This window comes from Cephus cinctus, unplaced genomic scaffold (assembly GCF_000341935.2).
Source record: "Cephus cinctus unplaced genomic scaffold, Ccin1 Ccin1_scaffold0126, whole genome shotgun sequence".
NCBI lineage: Eukaryota > Metazoa > Arthropoda > Insecta > Hymenoptera > Cephidae > Cephus > Cephus cinctus.
The window spans coordinates 188,689-211,448 of record NW_014332860.1 but is presented as its reverse complement, the minus strand read 5'-3'; the positions used below and the strand labels follow the sequence as shown (position 1 = coordinate 211,448).

The window sequence follows — 22,760 nt, the reverse complement described above, 5'->3', positions numbered from 1 at the left end:
CCCCCCCCCTAGTATCCACATTTTCGTCGTACCGAGTCTCCACGCAGCTCAGCTGAACTTCTTGTGCTTGCGCAAATCCACTTTAAACTTGGAAGACGAATATTGGCGCGTTCGGCTCTGTCGAGACTTTTATCTTCCGCGCTTCCATGCCGGCCACTTTGGCCGATTTATTTTATCTCGTTATCCGTCATTGGTGCTCCTTGCCATTTGACAGGTTCATGAACATCTGGGTTAGTCTTAATTCCCGAGAATTCCTTTCTCCGCAGTAGTCTCTCTCTCTCTCTCTCTCTCTCTCTCTCTCTCTCTCACTCACTCACTATGTGCAACGCGAACATGAGCCTAGAAGAAGTCCTTCATCACAGGTCTGCCTTGTTGCGTGTTGCGTGCGTCTTTGGTTATTATCCCCGCTGCCAATTAACTCGTTTGAAGTAACCTTTGATTACGATAGCACGCTCTGCTGAGATGACGTCACGATGTAATGCCAATCCCTGGAAAAAATTCGGACTATGGGGCGGACGGTGCGAGGGGTAAACGAAAACCATGGCGACGTAGTTGTGTGTACGACTGTACACGAAGCGGCTCAGATTTGCTCTCTCTTTGTCGGCAAATTCAATTTGATTAAATGCGTTTAAAAGCTTTCCTGTAAACGAGTGTCCTTAGCCGATTTAATCAGTATCGGCTCCTAAAAGGTATAATTAATGTATTTTTATTTTCCTCCCATCTTCCCTCTTTCTCTCTTTTTAACGGTATTTCCAGCATCGACGTTAATTGAAAAATGTTCGCTCCTCGCTGCTAGTCCTGGCACCTCCCCCCTCCCGCCCTTCCTGCCGCGGTCCGCCGAATTGCCGCTTCTCCCACGGCTCCCGTTAAAACTAATGTTTACCGATTCTTTTTCGAGTTTATCCAGCCGCACGTTTGCTTTTCATTTGCCGCGGATGGTCCAGTGTCGACTGTCGCAGGGCGCAGCTGCGCGACTGAACGCGCCCAAGCACGAATCGCATGTGTCGCACCTGCACCAGAGACAAGACTGCGAGCGACAAGCAGCAGCAGGATGTGCAGGAATCTAGGGCGTCTAGGTTAATCGAGCAAGATAGAAGCCAGGAGAGGCGCGCGCGGCTGACGAAGAGAAACTAAACCTGATCGAGGAACAAAGTCCCTTGAGCGTCAAAGACTTTGGAATGTTTGAGCACTGGATAGGCTGGATGGGGAAGGCGAAGAGGAGAGAAGCTTGTCTTTGCAATGGAAACTGCTGTTGCGACTTGAGGACTTATTACAGTGCTAGTAATTAGCGTCATCGCGCAATTAATAGTACTTTTGAGATGGGACTCAAGAGTTGTTTCAGGATCCTATAAATTTCCCTATATTTCCCAATATTTGCCGGTGCGTTTCACGAACCATTTGCCAGCTCTAATTCCACTGAAAACAGTTTTTAAACCACCCTGTGCGCCGTCACAGTAGTGGACTTTGACATCGATTCGATCAATTTGAAGTATGAACGGACGTCCATCGAAGGACTAGCTTTCAAAACAGACTGCTTTAGTTTTTTTCCTTTCGGAGGGAACCCAATCAACGACGAGTTTGATCGAGAAGGCGCAGGAGAGTGCGGCTGGTCCAGGTCGGCGTAACCATTTTTCATTAAGCCGACGCCTCTCGGCTCCATATTTCAATCGATTCAAAAAGTGCTGGCACTAGCAGCGTCATGTAGCGATTCCAAAGGGGCGACAGGACGGCGCGAACTTGCGCGAGAGAGATAGTTTTCGCGCCTGCTCTCTCGCGCTTTGTTGCTTTTATGTTTTTATGATTTAGAGGACTGCGCGTACAATAATTCAGTCGCCAGTTGTATCCCCGCCAGTTGAGCCGCGCAAATTCCATCGAGAGTTCAGGAAACCCGGTAGACCTCTCCCTGCTCCCCGTTCCCTTGGCCACCCTTACCCTCCCGACCCCTTAAACAGGGACGACATAGCGCGCGCACCCCCATTGTCAATTTCATTCACTCGTTGCGTCGCGACCAACTTTTTCGAAGCGACTTTTCGACGACACGTGTCAGTTTTTCCCTCTAATTGGCCAGCAATAGAATTTAACGTGATCCTGCTGCTCGGTGATTTTGCACCGAGTATAAACGCATAAAAGGTGTAAGCGGAGAATCTCTCGTTCCTATCGCGACAACACCTTATCTTTAGCTTATCTTGGCTTAGCTGTGCCTATTTCCATTACCTTGGGTTACGTGCAGAAGCAGAGTACGCAACGTATGCAGCGTGCCAAGGAAATTGCTGAAAGATATTTCCCTCCCGGGATTCGACGTGTAATGGGTTGGATGGGTTGGATGGGTTATAACGTAGCTGGACTGGGAGCTTAGGTATAGGATACAGCACGAAGCAAGTTGCTAGTTACAGCATGTAGGTAGCGCTACGCCACTCTCATTCTCCTGCGAGGAGGGAATAGGCTCCATAGCTCTGCAACCCCCTAGCCCTCGCTACGTGTATGGGTAAACAAGGTTGCCGCACCCATGGGGAATTGTTCAATTTTAGTTTCAGCTGGTTTGACCACACGAACACGGGGAGAATGCAGGGAAATAACTTGGCTAATTGTAAGAAGAATCCTATGGCTCTGCTCGCTACGTCCAATTGATGGCTGAGCTTTAATTCCAAGCATGAATGAGAAGAAGCACAATAAAGCAATAATAATGGTGCTGGGTGCTCCGCAAGGACTATTTGCTTTTGGAGATAGGACACGAAATCTCTAAAGATTATTCCTGGTCCACGTCCATGATTTGCTCCCGGGACGCGGCACAGTCCTTTCAGCTGAGCTTGCTTCGTGTCCGACGTCTCCTCGGAGCCTCCAGGCCTCCCGGTTCCACCTGCAGGTCGTCCATCACGTCGACAATGCGTCCCGGGCACTCGGCAGCCGGCACCTTTCGTCTCTCTTCCTGATGAGGTTGCCGATCTCCCTTCCTGAGTGGGCCGATGTGCTGGAGAAAAGGAGAGGGGTAAAAGGGGAAAAGCGCAGCCTGCGCCTCCGATGCACCTCTGATGCACCCCGGTAATGCGAGCATCGATAACCTATCATATCCACCCTCTGGATAGTCTGAATCGAAATTTCGTTCGGAATTCGATCCCTGAATTATCCCAACCTGTGTCGGGAACGATCGGAAGGAGGGAGGGAGGGAGGGACGAGGAAAGCCCGGAGCTGCATAAGGAGAGCGCGCGTCGCTCCTCGCGGCGTCGGGACGCCGCATGCATCGTAACGAGAGGAAGCTGCTGGGGCAGAATGAAATAAATAAATAAAGGGATATCGAGAAGGTAGATTCGCAAGCCGCCATATCTTGCCGACCCAGCAGAGCTCTTTTTTAGTGCAGGCGCAATTTGACTTTCTCGTCGAATCATCGAAAAGATCGGCGACCATCAAACTTCGCTACGCGCCAAGAATAACGGGCTTGAAATAAAAACAAGAGGAAATGAATAAAGAGGAACGCAAGAGGCGGGATGGAAGGAAACGCAGCTTCCAGCTCCGAATCGAACTTTCACATAAATCCTAGAACCCAGTAGATACGTGTTTTCCATGCGAATCCCCGTGCCGAGGTAATTTCTCCCAAGGTGGCATCGCGACGCCAGGCGTCTAGTCGTTCCTCCTCGATCGTTTCATCCCTCGTGCTTCGATGACGGCAACGAGTGTGACTCTATAACGCCAACGAGAATCACGAGAGAAAAAGAGAAAGTAAGAAAATTGAGATTCCTTCGGGATCGATCCTTCTCAGCCTCTGCGACACGATCTAGAAACAATCTGTCGCGCCGGCTCGTTTGCGATTTTCCGAAAGTTGCATCTTCCGCATCGTAATCCCTTTCATTGGCACTTTCTCGCTCAGCGTCGAATGGTGCGCGCGAAATTTCATCTTTCGCCAAATCGTTATTACCCCGACAATAGGATGCAGGATGGAATTCAGCCTGTTAAATATATGGCGTGTGTGCGGGTGTGCGTGTGTGCGGGTGTCGATATGCATTCAGCCGTCCAGCGCAAAACTTATATGCGCCACGTACTGATACAAGTTTATAGAAATCAAAAGTGCTTTGCGTTGCCACGTTGACATACAAATTTACATTGAGAAACTAAATGAGAAAGGAAAAGACAAAGGGAAAGCAGCAGGTCGAATCGTTCAATCTTCCTAATTAACCGATCGGTCCGATCGCCGTTTGCCAAAGATGATCGAAGATGGTCGATAGGCTATCGTTGCTCTTTCCTGGCCGAGACACCAGCTCACGTAGTTGCCTAAGGGCTGCAAGACGCACTGATGTCAGTGCCAATGCTAATGGGGGAAAGCAGCAGCTTCTTTTATTCAATGCAAAAGAGAGAGAGAGAGAGAGAGAGAGAGGGACGCAAATACTCGGGCAACCCGACAGTTCTTAATTCGTCCCGAGTCTCGAGCGACGGACCAGAATAGGACCCGGATGGGTCAAGAACATGCGGAACGCGACAAGAGGCCGAGCCTTCGTTCCGGCGAATCTTGGCCGCGAATCCAAACTGCGACTGTTTCGTCTTACCACCTATTGCTCTCTGGCATCTCTACGAGGAGGAATGTGCCTACGGAAGAAAGTCAATTTAAAATGTGCTAGACTTACGTTTCTCGTCTTGAGTACCATCTGCCTGTTGGTGGGATCGACTTCACTGCGTTCACTGGCGTAACACACGCTCGCATGACCAATCAGCTGTAATAAGATTTTCAAGTATTTCAATAAAACAAATTTAAAGAGTATCCAGAGAATTGGACCTAAATATACATATAATGATAGGAACGCCGTGGAAACCATCACACTTTCTACTTTTGTTTGAGAAAGATAAGAGCCTGGAGGGCTATCGGTTCCCTCTCCTCCGAGTGATTGAGTGTTCACGATTAGTTTTGGGTAGACAGTCAGTTCTTATCAGTTATCTTTATCGGTCAAAGCAAAAGACGGAGATACGGCTCGAGACTTTGCCTCGAATTCTCGAAATTTGTCTAAACTGTACGTCCCGTTCCAATCGGAAGAGACTGGACCGACCTGGCTCGTCATTCGAGTAGAGCGAAGAGTCCCAATTCTTAGGAACGGAATCGACTTGCTGAAAGATTTATGGAATCACTCAGGCACGTCCCACCGAGGACAACAGGAGGTGCAGCTAGGACTTCAGCGAACGTGAATAAGGCCATGTTGATACTTTTTCGAAGAAAGTAGTGCTTCCCTAAGGGTGAATTTCCACGTAGCGGCGACAATTATCAGATAAACAAGAGAGAGAGAGAGAGAGAGAGAGAGAGAGAGAGAGAGAAAAAGAGAGTCGAAGATAGCAGGAGAATTTCGTTATTAATTGACAGCAATTTGGAGTTGACTGGGTGTACTTGTGCAACGGGTTGGCTACTACACGGCGAGCCGGTAGCTGTGGAAATTAATTAATTCCGGACAATAATTAAAACAAATTACCGGCTGTAAATAATTGGAAGGCATAAGCACTTCGATGGACCAGGGAAGGGATCGGATAAAACGGGCTGGCAAAGCCGAAAGGTAGTACGAAATTATTAACAAATTAGCATGAATAATTAGGTCGTTAGAAAGACACTAATTGGGCTCCGGCTTAAGTACATTTAAGTTATTGTTTTCCTCCCGATTAATCGTCCATGCGATATATTTATAGGGGAGGAATGCATAGACCCTTCCCAAGAGGTGTTGCACCCTAATTAAAATCGTGTTGCACGATTTAAGTTGTTTTCAAGAATATGGAAAGTTTCCTTTTCACCAAGAGAGTAAAGATGAAAATGAAAAAAAAAAAAAAAAAAAAAAAAAAAAAAAAAAAAAAAAAAAAAAAAAAAAAAAAAAAGACGTAGAAGGAGAAGAAGGGACCAATAAAATTTTCGACTGCAAAGCCTCCTTCTTAATTACTGTAGGAGCTTCAGTGGAGCCGATCGCTGTAACGTGAAAACGCATCAAACGAAAATACAGTGGCCGGTTTGAAATTCGCCTTTTGCACTTTCTCCTCAAACGATAATTTCACGAGGAGCCGCCAATGGAAGCCAGCCGTTTCATTCAAGTTCTTCTCTCTCGGCTCTCTCGGCATCCGATACGAGACTGATACAGGCTTTCAAGCTGCTTTCAAGCGATCTTACAAAATGCCTTTACAAAACGGCCAAGTTTCGAGAAAATCCGACTAAAGGAAGCGGCCTGTACGAATAAAGGACATCGACGGTGATGTGCGCGCAAATGCGATACAACGAAAAGGATAATCAGCCGAGCTTAAAATCGGAATGAGAAAAGAGGAAGAAACAGGCAGTCTTCTCCGGTTTCATCCCTTCGTGTCTGGATTATTCCTAAGCAACGTAACGTCGAACGGGCTCATTATGAAAGTTCATACAAGAAATGCGTGTTTTACTGCTTCACGAATCTCCAACTTCGAAAACAGAAGCGCCGCTGTTTTCTTGCCGTTCCTGACAAAACTTCCGTGTCTCTGAAGCGACGGTGCAATCACAAATTATTAACTCGAATTCTGTCTTCTCTTTGAATTTCAATTCTTCTTTATAGAATTCAACCGAGCATTACATAATTTTACATCGATATAAAGCGCCCTAGCAATAAGGATTCGTATGTACTGCGTGCAGGTAAATGGAACGGAGGATACCATACCGACAGCTGAGATTTCGTCTGCACGGAAGACTTTTACCCTAGGATGGCACAGATCGATCAGAGCGAGACCTCCTGCAGCATAGCATATTTTTGAGTCCAGTGTAGACCGACCGAGTAATCGATTATAACACGAAGAAATTAACCTGCACAAGTTTCATAAGAACATCTACGGATGCTTTCGAAAAGCTGCTCGCAACCTTAATAGATATAAAACCTTTGACGTCAGCAATCGACTAGGCTTACTGTACCGCAGTCGCTTCTGCATCAAATCACTAATCTGGTCTACGTTATCGTTTTCATCGATGAACACAATCACTTGACACAGCCTGCTGGTTGTTCTTATTCCTATGGAAAATACAACATATCGCATAGTTGTGAAACAATGGTTGCTAGTGCACTTTGGTAAACTACAAATGGAAATTGTAGGTAGTGGCATAATTTCATTAAACATCCGTGAGTCTATGCAAAAGGAAATGTCCAAAGGTCGTGAATTTTATTGAGCAACCCACCAAATAAACTTGGCTACGTTACATTCAGATATTCGTATATGATAATCGAAATATGTAACTTACTATCAGGTTAAATCTTCAATTACCATTTCGATAATGTATTTCACGGAGCAATTTGGATTACATAACCTAATACGCAGGTATTTCTGTACGAATGGCTTAATTCGCGAAGGAAATAAATATTTAAGCAAACCTCGCACAGAAAGTAATCGAATGAAATGTAATAATGCAGTGAGTAGGTACATCAAAAAGAACCACATTCATTAGGGAAAGTCAGCAGACTGCACAACATAATAATGCCATTGCACAACAAAATTAGTTACGTTAAACAATATTTAAAACTTCGTAAGAATTTTCTATGCCAAGAAATTATAATTCAAGTATTAAAGTATAAAACCAACTACTTCGTGAATAGCATCCGTTTTCAGGCTTAGAGGTTATGTGTATTATTGCGGCAGTAAAATCACAAAAATCTCGGTGTAACGAGATTCACAGAGCAGAAAGAGAAAAGTACTCACAGCTTGTGCCCATTTTGGAAATCCCCATTTACTAGAAACGAGTCTATGAGTATGCAAGACTCCGTTCACGACTTTTCTATCGATGACATCCGTGCCAATAACTGCAGGATTCATGGGATTCGGATATTTTCTCCATGCAGCTTGCGTCACCGTTTCCCACGGATGGCTGAAATCAGAAAATGCAATCCTGAGGTAAGGAAATTGCGATAAATAGTCCTACATTTTCTTCTTGGCATGTCTCGCTGGCCATCATTCAATTAATGAAGTTAAAGGGCGAACAACTCACTTGAAAATGTGTTCGGACGTCCAAATTTTCATGACCGTATTTCTTGACTTGACACAACGCACTGTAATTTAACACGGAACACACGAGAATAAGGGACAAACGGAGCGAGGTTCGACGAACTGGCAACAACTGGTAATGACTTTAAAAAGATTGCGCAAGAGAAAAATGATCGCGACTGATCGTCGCTGAACGCGGCGTCGAAAGAGAATCACAGCTGCCTGTGCTGTTGGCTGCCTGCTTGGCCTAGACTCTGATGTCAGCTGATACTTGTCACGTTGCCTGCCTGCGCCTGAACCTCACTCTCTCTTCTCCTCTCTGTCATCATTGTAACTCTGTACCGCATACCTCTTGGCTACTCGTGACTGATTCACCCACGTTTCCTTCGTGGCTGCGCTCACTGCCCCCTCGTGACTTCACATTACTTCACCGCGTGCTATAGATTCGCAACAATTTTCGATCCTGACTCTTGCGAACCTCCTGGTTAAGGATTCGCTGACCTTGAGCATACATAGCATTCATCTAGCGATCATTTACCACGACTGTGAGCGACACAAATGAACAAATTTGATTTATTTAATCTTTTGCAATTTTTTATTATTTGTACAATATTTATTTAGTATTAGACGTAATAATTTTCCCCATCGTAGTTTTGAAAAAATTGACATTTTCCAAACCCTTCGGCAAATGATGCTTCTTGCTATCTTACTTTCGAATAAAATCTTTTCGCGTTGAACCTATAACAAATTATTCATTTAAAATTAGACACAGGCGGAGAAAAAATAATTCTTATATACCTAACTTTGCCATAAGCTTTCCCTCTTCTGATTTATAACGTATGTGATGCGGCACGGATGGCTGTGGTCCCTTTTGGTTTTGCACAAGCTGCTGTGCTGCTCTCAACGCGTTATCCACAATTCGGGATTTTTGCGATTTGGCCAAGTAAACGACGCACTGGGTGAGCAAGACGTCGCACTCTGGCATACCAATCATGTGACAGCCGTGCATCGTGTTAACTGCGATACCTAGCGAATAGCGAGTAATGCAAATTGGGCATAATAATGTACACAGTTTAAAAGGGCAATCAAAATAATGTAATAGTAGCCACCTAAAGCATCGGGATCGATTATACCGACATCCTCTGTCGCAATTCTTATTAAACGTCTTGCTATGCACACGGGATCCTCTTCCGCTGCCATTACTCTTGCCAGCCAATAAAGCGATGCATTCGCTTCTCCTGCTCTTATAGACTTTTGCAGCGCAGAAATCAAATCCTGACAATTGTCGCCACGTTTGTCTGTCACTGTTTGATATCGCATAAGACTTCTTTTTATATCTTCTAATGTTATTGTTTGAGAATTTTGTGATTGAGATGCAGTATTGCTCATCATTTTACACTGAATTGCTAATTCCAATCCACCCAAAGCTACACGAGCATTTCCATCACATGCATTAGCTAGCCATTCGATATTTTGTATATCTATTAAAAAGTTTATATGTTCAGGCACATTAGTTTTTAAACTTTCAAGATTCACAGAGTTTGACGGGTCGTAGATTTTCCCATTCATCAAAACGATAGCTTTTTGTAAAATTGATATCAATTCCGTGCTGGCGAGTTTTTCAAGTACGAATACTCGACAGCGACTAAGTAATGCAGAATTTAAACTGAAGGAGGGATTTTCGGTTGTAGCTCCAATCAACGTAATCGTGCCGGCTTCGACGTGAGGTAAAAAAATATCCTGCTGGAGCTTATTGAAGCGATGTATCTCATCCATAAAAATAATGGTCTGACGACCAAATTTTACTTCGTTTTTCGCTTCATTCACAGCTTCTTTAATGTCACCAATGCCAGACGAAGTAGCTGATAGTTTGACAAAACGTGTAGCTTTACTTTCACCTTCTTGATTATTCAGTCCAGCTATTATGATGGCAAGAGTAGTCTGAAAAAATCGTATGCCTAATTTTTATTTGGAATTAATGATCCTCCTGGTCGTTCATATAATTACCTTTCCACATCCTGGTGGACCCCACAGTATCATGCTTGGAATTTCATTCTTCTCTAATAATTGGTACAATACCGTCCCATAATCAAGGATATGCTTTTGGCCCACATATTGACTGAGGCTTAATGGTCTCATTTTCTCTGCTAATGGGATGTAACTGCTTTTTAAAAGTTTCTGATCTTCACTTTTGAATGTATGCGACATTGTGGATTTTGATGTTACAGTTTCAGTCTTTTGAATAGATTGCATCTTCAGTCTTTTATAAGGAGGTTCGGACAATGAATTTTTTTCTAATGTAAAAACTCTTTTACTTTTTGATGATACAATGTTTTGCATGGTAGCAGTATTGGAAAGAAAGCGCTTATGTCAAATAACTCATAAAAAGTCAACAATATTCATGAATACGCCAATGGGTTTTATTTTATTGAATACCAGTAATATTTTTTTAATATTAATAAAATAGTGCAGATTTTAATGGTCAATAATTTATTCTTGATATATCTGATAAAAAGCTCTGCCATGTACAAGTCAAACTTGATAGGTTGTTCAGAAAACGTTTGCCATAACCAGTAAAGATTTCAAGTTAGGTTGAATTGCGAAGAATTTCAATGTTTCTTTAAAAATGATTAAATTCATAATCGCTGGTGTTTAAACCAATGTAGAAGATAACCGACGACAACGAAATTGGTATGTTGAGCAAAAAATGAGAATTTAACAGCACGATTTAAATGTTAATCACACCAATGCAATGGTACTCGGTCGTAGCGCCGGCAGCGCCTAATAACACTACATGCAATCGGTATGTTTTGCTAGTAATTCACTGTTAACTAGTGGAGCCACCATCAACTGACAATTTCATGAAGTTCTTTCCCTTTAATTTTATGATATAAGTAACTTTTGCTTACTGAAAATCCAAAAATTTGAAGAAAAGATACAACAGTTTCTTTGAGAGATTTTGGTAACTAATAGAAGAGATTTGGATTTATTAAAAATGTAATTTTGTTCCTGGGATCAACTTTTATCTCAGTGCTCGGTAGCACGTTTGTTTACTACAGTGTTACCAAGCGTGCATCATTCAGTTCGTCCCTCTTAGGAATATGACGTGCATATTTTTATTGAACAGTATCCCAAACAAATTAGCTTTTAAAGCCAACGGAAGATAACAGTTAATCCGACACGAGATGTCGACATGCAAATTCGTGTTTTCTACGATCTTACGTGCTTTAACACATAACGTGCAAGAATATCGTTTCTCTTCTTGGAGGTTGGCAGATAGTAACCAGTAACCCGATTTGCCACGATTAGAGTTCCTCTCGCTTATCAGACCCGCTGTCTCTCATCTATTATCTGATCTAGATGCGTCGCATGACATTCTTATCTGTCAGCTTATCTAAAATTCAATAAGAACCCAAGATAAACAATTGTATTCCACGTTACCGTCGTCGAGGGCTGCACTAGAAGAACGGGTCAGGGCGCTCCAAACCTGCTTCACAACGACCAGCAATCAGAGAAAAACGTAACACTCACAACTTTAGTCATGGATAATTTTCCTGCACAAAGGTACGAGACCAAGATTGAAGCTTTTGATTCATGCATGATCGAAGCAGCGAATCAACAACAAGAGATGACTCAAACAGTACCTGACCAAGCACCTCCACAACCAGCTCAAACTGAAAATCAAGAGAATCACGAGGTTGCTACGGTGCAACAACAGCAGCAGCAGCAGCAACAACAACAACAACAGCAGCAGCAGCAGCAACATCAGACACATCAGACGGCACAAGTTACACAGATCCAATCCAATGCTCAGCAAAATATGACACTTACTCCTATTCGTTTACCTGCTATTCTTGATGGAGAATTCTTCACAGTGATTAGAGTAGAAGATACCAATGTTACTGTTCGCTGCCTTCAATGCCAAAAGCTGCTCAATGGGAACCTTAAATCTACAGGAAATTTCCTAAGTCACATAAAGGTTTACTTTTCATTTACCATTATTTTAACTGTCTGCATTATAGTTGTTTATTTTATTTGATTTTTTTTAATTCAGAGGGTTCATCCATTTATGATCGATAAGATAAAATGCAAGTCCAACCAGAGGAGACCTGCTATGGTGTATATTGATTTATCTGCAGAAAAATGTCCAGAATTTGTCAGGACAAAAAGGGGATATAGGAAAAGCTACAAATCAGTAAGTTACTGTACTTGAAATAGTTAATAATTTGATTGCTATTTCTTATATGGACAGGATTGAAAGAAAGTATGAATTAAAAGAATGTTGTGATTTATTTAAGTCAAATTGGACCTGAAAAAATGTTGTACAAAGTTATCTTTATTGTTTCCTAGGAAGCGTATCAACCTGGTAGTGAGGAGAGCTGCGAGCAACCGGCCGATTGGTCCGAATCGCCGGTAGCGAGAAGACGGAGATCAGAGGAGCCGGAATCTGGTGATCTATTGAAATTTTCTCATAATAATTCGTTTGTGATTGAGGATGAATTCGACGCGATAGGTCGCAATGTTGCCGCGAAATTGCGTAACATGAGGGTTGATCAAAGAATCATCGCGGAAAAACTATTAAATGACATAATGTTCGAGGCACAATTAGGGAACCTTCACAGAGACTCTAACATTCACGTTTAATCTAAAATGATGTAATTCCTTTAATGATTTATATTTGAGATCCTTAGTGTGCATATCCCCCATCATAGTCCTTGAGATGCCTATTAAACCTCGAGTTGAACGATTCATTGGTTTTGTACAGAGTGAGATATAAAACAAAGAAGACATAAAAGTTGCGGAAACATTATATATTATTTTAAATAGCATGAAAAACAATCCACTAGTAAGAATCGTGTTGTACATAGTATACGATACTGTAAATAATTGAGATATAAGTTTATTAGTAAGACGATATGTATTGTCGAACTTAGGGACTATTCAAAAAGAAAAAACAGTTTTCTAGGTGGATCATTTTTCTATTACGTAATAGAATTTTGCTATCGATAGTTAGCATCTAATAAATAATCTATGTACCTATGTGCGATCAGTGCTTGATCTCAATGGACCTACCTCGGCCAATATATATATTTTGTACATTTACTCACTCGCGATACTAATTTGAAAAAGCAATGGAAAAAAAGCTCAAACCATATCGCGTACTGAAACTTAATTTAAATAATCATGAGTCATGGATGAATTTGGAAATTAAGGTAAAATAGCCTCAACTGCTGTAAATACGACGCGTCTTTGGTTTGAAGAGAACGAAATATACGGTAGTGGATAAAATGCACAATCCCATACTCCCGAGAGTTATGAAAAATATGTACATGTACCAGAAGCTCTCCCAATTGGCATAAAAGTAATAAACTATCGATAGAAAGGTATTTTGCAACATAACCAATGTGTAATATCCGAGCAACCACTTGTCCGGGTACTTGAATTTGATTTTATATTCGATCACACTGAAGATGTATACGAGACCCAACCACAGGTTTATGCAGACAGTCGTCACTTCGTAATCTTTCGAATAATAGAAAAGGTACGCTAACATTAAAGCGTAGTGCACAGCGATGACAATTCCAAGGATTTCAGGATAAAATTCATAAAATACTGCGATAGAGAGTATTCGTGAAAGAATAAATAAAAACCACCAGAGAAACGCCATAAATCGTCCGACGGGATCATCTTCCTCTAGGCCTTTGGTCGAATATTTCCTTTGTGGAAGTCGCAGGCTGTGCGTGCGGTGCGTCGACTCTGCAATACTCACGGATCTCGTGACGAAACCTGGATTTGCGCTTTCCGGCTCTTCTGCGTCGAGATTCCAAGCGATGGAGTCTGGCCGCGGAGGAGCTGGCATTTCAGGAACCGGAAGTGGCGTCACGGAGGTGACACCTCGCAATGGCGTCGGCGGTGGCATCAAGTGAGCATTTCTCGGAGGAAGTGGAGGCGTTTGGGAAATTTGACGTTTCAAATCAGGAAGACTCTGGTCGGAAAGTTTACGCACTTCCTTCGACTGAGGCGCTTCTGGCAGCGCTACGATATCAATCTCCACTGCGATCTGTTCAGTCTCAATGGCGTCTTCCTTCGGAATTGGTGTCGCGCTTGATGACTGCAATGGCTTCTTTTCCTCGAGATCTTCAAGCTCCTGGAAGGGATTTTCATGGTAATATTGTCTCCTTACTGCGGTAACAACTGGCAACTTAAATACCTGATCTCGATGTTTCTTCAGCCACATTGCCCATGGCAGTTTTCTGCCGTTTATACGTTGGCTCTCAAACCTTTGAAAGGACATTGTCTGAATAGCCAATACGACGACCGACACGACGACACAAAGGATATGGATGACTACTGCATAAGAATACTCGTGTTAATCTTTACCCACCAACAACAGAGGCGATGTGCAATCTACCTGACTGATGCGCCCGGTCGACCTTTTGCACCCGAAAGAGTAAGTGTGTCTGGAAGATGGCCTGAGGAGCTGCTTGAAACCACGCTTGAAGGAAGAAGTAGAGTTCTATAGCAGCTGGTTTGGATGCAACGTTTAAAGTTTTTGTTCTTTCTTCGCCAGTCAACACGATGGCGTCTATGGCCAGGACTATGAGACCAGCATACCTGAGAAAGAAGCTACTGCACACGACTTCGAGAGAAATAATTTAAATAGATAAAACTTAATGGATACCTATATAGGGCAAAAAGCGGAAATGCTATCAATTGACACAACTGAAGTAGAAACCACATGACGATGCCCTTGGTGAGTTTGTCATCCTCTGTCATCCACCAGTCCGGTCTTGAAACTGTCAGCACGAAGTAAGCTATTGCAGGCGAATACATCAGGGCTATCGTGCAGCTTCCCCAGACTGGATTGCCTTCTTTAAAGTGCTGCTCGGCAGTTACTAAATCCATGGAGAAGTGGATTACGTAGACACAACAATTGACAAGCGTCGGGATCAGGAAGACCAGATAAATCTGTTCCGTAGATTTGAGAGGAACCTTCAGGCATCGCATCGCTTTCGCTTGACAAATTGGACTCGATTTATTCACCATTTTTTTTTTAACAGATTCTCCTACCATTTATGATACAATAATTATCTATTTCTCATTCTTTCTCGCTTATTACTGCGATAAATCACGAAATCTCTGCACGACATTCCGTTAAGAAGTAGCTATTTAATTCATAACGTTGGTACGCCCCAATTCTGTTCCAATTGATTGGCGTCACCTCACTCTTTCACAATATTTCATTCAACTAGTACTGGCACATATCAGACTTTTAATTCTGTTCCTGCTGGAAATTCAGCTTACACGCGCAATCGTTGCACCATTCTCAATAGCAGAAGCAGTTGACGTGAGTTCACGTTGCGCGTCCAGGCGAGGAACAGACTAAATGAGAAGTCATGCGTAAGGTGCTCGACTCATGAGTCACGGAAGAAAATTGTCTTATCGCAGCTGCGTGATTTCGTATGAACGTATCGTACGTCACATGTAAGTGGTCTTTGTATTTCTGTATATTTCACTATAGAAAAGTAACTCGCACCATTATACACTCGGTTGTACTGACAAGCCAGTCGGCCATACTTTTCCTTCTACCTGTATTTCAGCAAAGAGGTTTCACCGCAAGAATATTCGATTTCGCACGCTGAACTAGGAATGTGATTCTGGATTCTTTGGAAAATCCAAACAAGCAGGACATATTAATAGAAGAGTTGAGCAATGTACTGCAAGAGTTGAGGTCGTGCGGGCAGCAACACTCGATGAGAGCAGAATAGTTTCGACGCGTTCAACATTTCACAACTAGTATTTCACTGTGTTCGGCGGTGCCACGGTCGCACGATTCAAAGGGAAATTGTGTAATCGAACCACGAACCACCTCTCGGACCTTGATACCGTACACCTGAATGGAAGAAAGGAAGTAGAAAGTGAAAGAAAAGTCTTGGGGAGAACAGTGCCAGTGCCGCTACTCTCGCGGCTTGTCACTCCGAAGATAACTTGATAAGGATGAATGGAGGTTTCAGATAAAGCATACGCAGGAACTAGCTATGCCTCTATAGCTAGTTGCTCTAGAAAGAACACTAATTAGAAGATAAAAAGAATAGCATGTGGGGGTAATGCACGCACGCTGGATACACGCGTCCAGCCCACTCCTGTATTTGTGCATGTCCATGTCACATGAAACGAAAAAGAAGTAGAGAAGCCATTTACGAAGAAAAACACTATACTATGACATTACGCATTGTTCATGTATAATGTATGATGCATCAGAAACTGTACCGTGTCTCGTAACGCAATTTCTTTTGAGGAGCTCCATTCAATTCAAATTTCCAAAGCTTATAATGGATAGGACTTGGTATTTCGGATATAAAGGCATAACTGATACATAATTGAAATAAATTTTATTAAAAATTTACTAGCCTATAATATATACATTAACGACTATCAGCCGGTAGAAGATCATTTAGGAACTCATTGTATTGCTCATATATTTTTTCTCGAGGATTAACTTCGTGCGTTTTGTCATCAAATTCTGGACCAACAGCCCATAATGTATCTAAATCATACAACTCCCTAGCTTCCGAAGAAAATATGTGAAGGGCAATATTCCCTAAATCTAAAGCTAGCCAGTCCTTAGAATTCGCTCCTTCGACTTTCGGTATTTGATCCGTTTTGTGTCTTTTTAATTTATACGCTTTGCGCACAAAATTCGCAAGTGCATTCATATGTTTCTGTGATCGTGCGTTTACAACTACCAAATAATCGACATATGCAAGTTCAGCTGGCACTGTAGCTACGAATATATTCTTAGCATTATCCCTTTTTAACAGCTCGACTAAATCTTCGATGTCGAACACGCCATTTACGCCGTCTGAAATACGTTCATATTATTGACCAAATGTCAACTAAAGACGCATGATGAAATCTTTATTTTGTACTTACGGTTCATATTCAGTCCATTATAAGGGTCGACAGTTTCTATTTCAGTATTAAGCTCTTCCAAAGTAATTCTTTTCTTTTCCTCGTCAACATCAAATATAATCTCTGCGTCTTCATCACGAAATACTTTATATTTTTCGGCTATGCCTGTTGGTAGGTTATGTTCCTCGTTATTATCCTCTGAAATTTCCTCGTCTGTCAGCTTCTTATGAATGTTGTTACTTGAATATAAACGTACATGAGAAACTCGCGAATATTGCAGTAAATTTGTTGTGCGATAGTACGATGATTGATAAAAAACTTTTCCTGTTTGTAATAACGTTCGCGCAACGCGGCTACACATCTTGACGGCATATAAATACATATTTCAGGTTATGTTAGGTGAAACACGCATGTACGACATAACGCAAGTGAAACAAATGTAAAAATCGTCGAATATTAATCAGTCAACAAAAATACATAAATTAAGGCACTAGCGTCTATTTCAAATGCCAATTTATTTTACAGACATAGGATTTAACATTATTTTTACTGTTCAAAATAATCAAAAAGTATTTCATCTGTTACAACTTCACCTAACATCTTTCCATAAGGTCAGTAAATGAATATAGAATTAGGATTTTTGACAGGTAAAAATGTTTGTATCTTCTATATCTTGAATAGTCGTTTATTAAACTATACAAGACATGTACGTTTGTAAAATATTTTTCTCCGCTTGTGCAATTAATGGTATGATGTTTTATCCATATAGTTCTTGAATATGTCAACCTTCATGACTGTGGTAATAGGTGTCCATGGTAGTGTTTCATGCAAACAGCTGAAAAATAAAACATTTTTATTATTTGTAACATAAAGTGAATCTGTTTAGGATAAGCTCTTTACATATTTATGGAATTAAAGATTTTATATTTGTCCTATGCTTCTAATATTGTTAAAATGTTTGAATTAATATAATTCAATTTCAGATTTAATTAGAAATATCGTTCTATGTGTTTTAGTCAAAAATACTTACAGAAATTAAGATGGGCCGTCTATTTAGACCTTGCACGCATCTTCCTCCTTTTACGCTTTAGCCTCCGCATCCTCTTCTTACGCCACTGTAAAATAATTATTGAAAATTCATTAGGATATTTCAGTTAGATTAGTTTTTCGTACAAAAGTAAAAAAATTGTGAATGTAAAAATTCATTATTTACACGTGTCACGATGTAACTATGTACTAAAAAAAAATACGCGATGGCGGCAGCGTCATTATAGTCGCATATAAACAATCACGTGTCAGAACCAGCCAAAATTTAATAAATCCACAATTCTCAATTCCATGCCACAAGCTTTGTATTAGTGTGATAATGAATATTTTTGAAGCGTTCTGACCGACGTTATGCCTCACAGAAAGACTGGTACAAATTTGCGACTGCAGACTGCCGTTGAACCATTGATTTTCAAAAAGTAAATTTTTGGAGAAATATGAAAAACTAATGTATAATAAATATCAGAAAAGATCTGTACATACCTTGGCTCTCATTCTTGCTGGTTAGAGAAGTCTAGATTTCTCTAGATTCCTCGGATCGCCACGGATTTCGTACCCGTGAGGTCCTCTCACTTCTAAAACCAATATGGAAGAGACTGTCTGGCACCTCCGGAAGCGTTACCCAGCACCGCTAGTTTCCCAATTATCGTTTGGTGGCGCTTCGCTTCACGGGCGACACCTATATGTGGCGCAGTTGGTTGTAGCTTTTCCCGCGTTTAAAGGGTTCTCCCACAAAAACAGGTAGCAGTCTGCGATTTACCTGCACTTGTTGCTTTGGTCAAGACACTGACAAAAAGGGCTGCAAAGTTTTCGCATTTTACACGACAGGGAAGATTAACAGGATTTTCAACGAATTGGGCTGTTCTTAAGCCAAATTGTGAAATTGAAAGTCAACGGTTTGATAGAAAAACAGCTGACGCACGTTTTACAGTAAGGGGCTGTTTTAAAGTACTTTTGCGTGAAAGGAATAAATTCCAGAAGCATGACCAGTGTACAGACAACCATCCCCTTTACTATCAGGAAAAAAACGACGTTTTACGGAAGTAAAGAAAATGCTCAAAAGCAGGACTTCACTGGAGCAGCTTTAAGAAGCACTCCTAGCACCAAGTATACTTCAATTGTAAAGAAAATTGTGACTGTGAGTTCAAGTGAATCTGATTCTGATTCCGATGCAGAGAATCTTGTTCAAGCAAGAGGAAATTATAGAAACAATATTGAGAAGGAGAATAACATTGCGAGGACTCCAAGAAGGATACGAAAGTCGAGCAGTTCTGAGGAACAAGGTTGTACTCCACCAAAGCAAAAGAAAACTGAGAAACAAGTTTCTCCTACAACACCAGCAACTCTACTGAAAAGACTTGACATAGCATCCTCTCCTGAAGGTATAGAGAGACTAGCACCAAAAAGACTTTTTGCCTCTGAAAAATATCAGAATGCACGTAAAGCTTTACACAGTTCCACACCAGAAAATTTGCCTGGTAGAGAAGCAGAGTTGGCTCAGTTGTACGATTTTATGTATGTACATATGAAGAATAAAACCTCTGGTTCACTTTATGTATCGGGACCACCAGGTACTGGAAAAACAGCATGTCTCTCTAAGACGATGCTTCATCCAGAATTCAAATCTTCCTTCAAAATAATTTATGTAAATTGCACAACCATGAAATCAGCTACTACAATCTATGCTAAAATTGTGCAAGAGTTGGGTCTAGGTATAACTAAATCAGTACAAGCTAGTAAGGCAGCTATTGAAAAATATTTAATATCCAATCATAAAATGATTCTATTGATACTTGATGAGATAGATCAACTAGATTGTAAAAAACAATCTGTATTGTATTCTATTTTTGAATGGCCATCCAAACCAAATTCAAAATTGATCCTTGTTGGTATTGCCAATGCTTTGGATCTTACAGATAGAATATTGCCAAGACTTCAAGCAAGATGCGAGTTGAAGCCTAAATTGATGCATTTCGCTCCTTACTCTAAACAGGAAATTGTTAATATTATAACTGACAGATTAAAGCAGGCTGATGTTTCGGATGTTTTTACGACAATGGCGATGCAAATGCTGGCCGGGAAGGTGGCCGCCGTTTCTGGTGACGTCAGAAGAGCTTTGGATATCAGCAGAAGAGTGGTTGAATTAGCAGAATCTCAGAACACAGCCCAAGTTCTACAGCCAACAAACCATAATGGTAAGCTTCAGGAATGCGTGAGTCACGTGGTCTCAAAAGATTCTTTAAAAATGTTTCGTAAATATTTTCTATGAAGTGCTTAGTCAAGTGGCAAAATCATTCCTCAGGCTGTTTGTTATTACAACAGTACATTAAATGTTGTATTACTTTCAGAGAAAAATACAGGAAGCCCTAAGAAACAAAACGTACATGTTGAGAAACCTGTCGATTTTAAAGAAGTTGTTACTGTGTTGAATGGCGTTTATGGCGGTTCTCAAAATATTAACAAAGACGAGAATACATTTCCTTTGCAACAGAAATTCTTGTTGTGTTCCCTGATGCTAATTCTTAACAAAGGCAAGAACAAAGTTGTTACAATTGGCAAGGTACGTTTCGTTATCGTATTTATAGTTTATGTTGTACCAATCTTTAATGACTGGTTGTATTTTGTAGCTGCAAGAGGTATACAAAAAAGTATGTCGAAAGCGTAATATTCATGCCGTCGACATTTCGGAATTCGTTGGTCTTTGTTCTTTGGTGGAAACTCGCGGAATCATTCGAGTAAGCGGCAAGAAAGAACCCAGATTGTCGAAAGTTCACTTACAATGGGATCAGGATGAACTAGGAGCAGCCTTACAAGATAAACACTTGATGGCTGAGATTATTAATGACGTTACATGCTTATAAATAATTTACACTTAATGTATTAATTGTTTTAGAGATAACAGTTTTACATGCACTTTTTTTCTCTTAATTTTCACGAATACAGTCTTTTATCCAAACTGTCGCCTGATGCATGAAATTTTCATTATTGGAATACAGTTTTTAAATATATTAGATTCATTGCATTACGCTGTATCGCTGTACTTTATTTATACGCTATTTTCATTTAAGAAACCAATGTTTGATATATATTTTATGATCACACATTCATGTTTATGATGTATTTTTATAACAAAAAACTCGATGATGTTACAAGTGCATAAATATAAAATATACTTGTTTGAAATATATTTGTTTTTCTATATGTATACTACTATTTATAGAAAGGGGTATGTTGTATAATCAATCTTATTCCATTGTAAGAGAGTAAGTTTATGAACGTAACCGGAGTGGATAATGTGAATCCCGTCTTAGCCGAGCTGACTGCGATCACGAAAATAAAATATAAAATTGAGGCTGAATAAAATCTCGCAGAATATACGGAGTAGATAAAAATTGAATTGAAATTGTAAAATATCGTAAATAAATTACGTTAAAATTGAAATATTAATAAATTAGGTGTTTAGAACATTGAAATAATTAATCAAATCAATAAAGTAAAATATTAACACTTATAAGGGAAGGTTCTCAGGTGTTCAGCGCCGGAAGGGTTAAAAATACTTGGAAGCTCGTGACATCTCGGTCGGTGCCCCGAGACAGACTGCATTAACAATAGCCAAATTCGAGAACTAATCATTCTGATCATCTAATTGGTCGAGATCCTTATAGCCGATAACTCTTCCACCTCCCTCGAGTCGTCCCTTTAAACCAAATCAAGAGCGTTCCTTAGCGGATCGGTACGTAACACTTTTGGAGATCCTCCACGGCAGCTTCCCCAGGGTATCGGGCGACAGCTGGACACCACATCCTTAACACGGGTCAGGGGGTTCCTCCCCTGCCCTTCACCGTATCAAATCTGTAATTCCACCCGCTCTACAGCCCTTTGCCCATCTCCAGCGGGGACCGGTATCACACCCGGACTTCGTGGAGACATCTCCGTCGGGTACTCTCCTTTGCCGGGCAATTCGGTACGTCGAGACTATTTCCCCAAGGCGGATTCAGGCACCTCGACCACAACTTCACAATAACGAAATCTTACGAGAGCATTGGCATAACTATACGAATCAACCCGAGAGCGTAGCTTTTGAGCAGGGTGGTTATTCGAAGGGAACCAGAAAGCGAGAACGTTATCTGTATCGGTAGCCGGAGTCGTGTTGTAACCGTGAATCGAAAAATCACGTCACAAAGCTTACCCATGTACAGCTATCACATGTATACGTACATCTAGAATAATTGTATGCAGTGTATTGCGGCTTTCAGTGCTGTTTTCACATTGTGCTTCAAATAGTTCCGGGATAGTTCTCTCTAGTACTCATTGTTAAATAATGCTGGAAGCTAGCTCCGCATCGCTGCACTCCTTAACGCAGGCAGGCATGTGGTACTGGCTTTTGTCTTAATGAGTCTTATCGAACTTACACTGTGTACTCGAATTTAAGATTTGAAAAGAAATATTTAGGCAATATCTGATGAGCGGCCTCGTTCCAAGTGTTTCTCTGGGAACCAGCGGTAAGTTGCTGAGAAATTCTGCCGGCCAGGCTACACGTACGTGATCACGTTCAGCTCGGCTACGACGGGATATGCATTATCGACGGAGGCGATGATCACAAAATCCTACTCCCGGACTCGCCGCTATGATTTGAGGCCATATTTTTAGTATCGCCTAAAACCGTAGCGTGTGCATCTCCCTACTCATCTCTGCTTTATCAGTGATTGCAACCTCTTTTCTGTGCAAGCTTCTCAGAATTGAAAGTCATTAGGCTCATTATGAAAGTTTTTTATGTTCAATATAAATGTTTGCGATTAGATTTACCTGCTCTGACACATCTCCTCATTGGAGGAGTCAGCCATAAGGAAAGG

General features: G+C 41.3%; 6 protein-coding genes across 16 annotated transcripts in view; 2 read left to right on the top strand and 4 right to left on the bottom strand.

Annotated features, from left to right (window-relative positions):
* The window catches only part of LOC107262743 (protein slowmo), a 10,854-nt gene extending 2,636 nt beyond the window's left edge, over nucleotides 1–8,218 (bottom strand). Inside the window, exons 1-3 of one of the 2 annotated variants that reach the window (XM_015729247.2) lie at nucleotides 7,952–8,215; nucleotides 7,666–7,831; nucleotides 4,614–4,700 (exon numbers count right to left, since the gene is read on the bottom strand). In XM_015729247.2, coding sequence (XP_015584733.1) covers nucleotides 4,614–4,700; nucleotides 7,666–7,831; nucleotides 7,952–7,983 — 285 coding nt within the window. In that variant the 5' untranslated portion in view covers nucleotides 7,984–8,215. Of the gene's footprint in view, nucleotides 1–4,613; nucleotides 4,701–7,665; nucleotides 7,832–7,951 lie in introns of both variants that reach the window. The other variant, XM_015729248.2, reaches the window with a different exon arrangement.
* A 301-nt stretch (nucleotides 8,219–8,519) lies between these two features.
* LOC107262739 (ATPase WRNIP1) lies at nucleotides 8,520–10,995 on the bottom strand. Of its 6 annotated transcripts, none has more exons than XM_015729243.2 (5): nucleotides 10,857–10,995; nucleotides 9,955–10,094; nucleotides 9,057–9,888; nucleotides 8,750–8,973; nucleotides 8,520–8,685 (listed from the first exon to the last, which is right to left on the bottom strand). In XM_015729243.2, exons 2-5 carry the CDS (start codon nucleotides 10,084–10,086, stop codon nucleotides 8,521–8,523), a joined length of 1,353 nt encoding a protein of 450 aa, XP_015584729.1. In that variant the 5' UTR covers nucleotides 10,087–10,094; nucleotides 10,857–10,995; the 3' UTR covers nucleotide 8,520. The 6 variants fall into 6 exon arrangements, with proteins under 6 accessions (XP_015584729.1, XP_024935899.1, XP_024935898.1 ...); XM_025080131.1 differs by having other exon boundaries at nucleotides 9,955–10,091; nucleotides 10,857–10,992; XM_025080130.1 differs by having other exon boundaries at nucleotides 9,955–10,241; nucleotides 10,857–10,991.
* LOC107262740 (probable serine/threonine-protein kinase fhkB) lies at nucleotides 10,927–12,987 on the top strand. Of its 2 annotated transcripts, XM_025080136.1 has the most exons (4): nucleotides 10,927–11,467; nucleotides 11,559–11,926; nucleotides 12,002–12,142; nucleotides 12,298–12,650. In XM_025080136.1, the coding sequence occupies exons 2-4, from the start codon at nucleotides 11,576–11,578 to the stop codon at nucleotides 12,589–12,591; spliced, it is 786 nt and encodes a 261-aa protein (XP_024935904.1). In that variant the 5' UTR covers nucleotides 10,927–11,467; nucleotides 11,559–11,575; the 3' UTR covers nucleotides 12,592–12,650. The 2 variants fall into 2 exon arrangements, with proteins under 2 accessions (XP_024935904.1, XP_015584731.1); XM_015729245.2 differs by having other exon boundaries at nucleotides 10,931–11,926; nucleotides 12,298–12,987.
* LOC107262737 lies at nucleotides 12,219–15,342 on the bottom strand. 4 transcript variants are annotated; one of them, XM_025080127.1, is made up of 5 exons: nucleotides 14,630–15,044; nucleotides 14,360–14,562; nucleotides 14,159–14,298; nucleotides 13,718–14,095; nucleotides 12,219–12,402 (listed from the first exon to the last, which is right to left on the bottom strand). In XM_025080127.1, the coding sequence occupies exons 1-5, from the start codon at nucleotides 15,019–15,021 to the stop codon at nucleotides 12,379–12,381; spliced, it is 1,137 nt and encodes a 378-aa protein (XP_024935895.1). In that variant the 5' UTR covers nucleotides 15,022–15,044; the 3' UTR covers nucleotides 12,219–12,378. The 4 variants fall into 4 exon arrangements, with proteins under 4 accessions (XP_024935895.1, XP_024935894.1, XP_015584724.1 ...); XM_025080126.1 differs by lacking the exon at nucleotides 12,219–12,402 and adding an exon at nucleotides 15,253–15,342 and having other exon boundaries at nucleotides 13,142–14,095; nucleotides 14,630–14,843; XM_015729238.2 differs by lacking the exon at nucleotides 12,219–12,402 and having other exon boundaries at nucleotides 13,142–14,095.
* A 979-nt stretch (nucleotides 15,343–16,321) lies between these two features.
* Nucleotides 16,322–18,561, bottom strand: LOC107262742. Its single transcript, XM_015729246.2, has 4 exons — nucleotides 18,391–18,561; nucleotides 17,891–17,975; nucleotides 16,882–17,695; nucleotides 16,322–16,810 (listed from the first exon to the last, which is right to left on the bottom strand). Exons 3-4 carry the CDS (start codon nucleotides 17,240–17,242, stop codon nucleotides 16,374–16,376), a joined length of 798 nt encoding a protein of 265 aa, XP_015584732.1. The 5' UTR covers nucleotides 17,243–17,695; nucleotides 17,891–17,975; nucleotides 18,391–18,561; the 3' UTR covers nucleotides 16,322–16,373.
* A 328-nt stretch (nucleotides 18,562–18,889) lies between these two features.
* On the top strand, nucleotides 18,890–21,094 carry LOC107262738 (cell division control protein 6 homolog). The gene is made up of 3 exons (XM_015729240.1): nucleotides 18,890–20,102; nucleotides 20,256–20,467; nucleotides 20,535–21,094. Exons 1-3 carry the CDS (start codon nucleotides 18,890–18,892, stop codon nucleotides 20,766–20,768), a joined length of 1,659 nt encoding a protein of 552 aa, XP_015584726.1. The 3' UTR covers nucleotides 20,769–21,094.
* The last annotated feature ends 1,666 nt before the right edge of the window (nucleotides 21,095–22,760 follow it).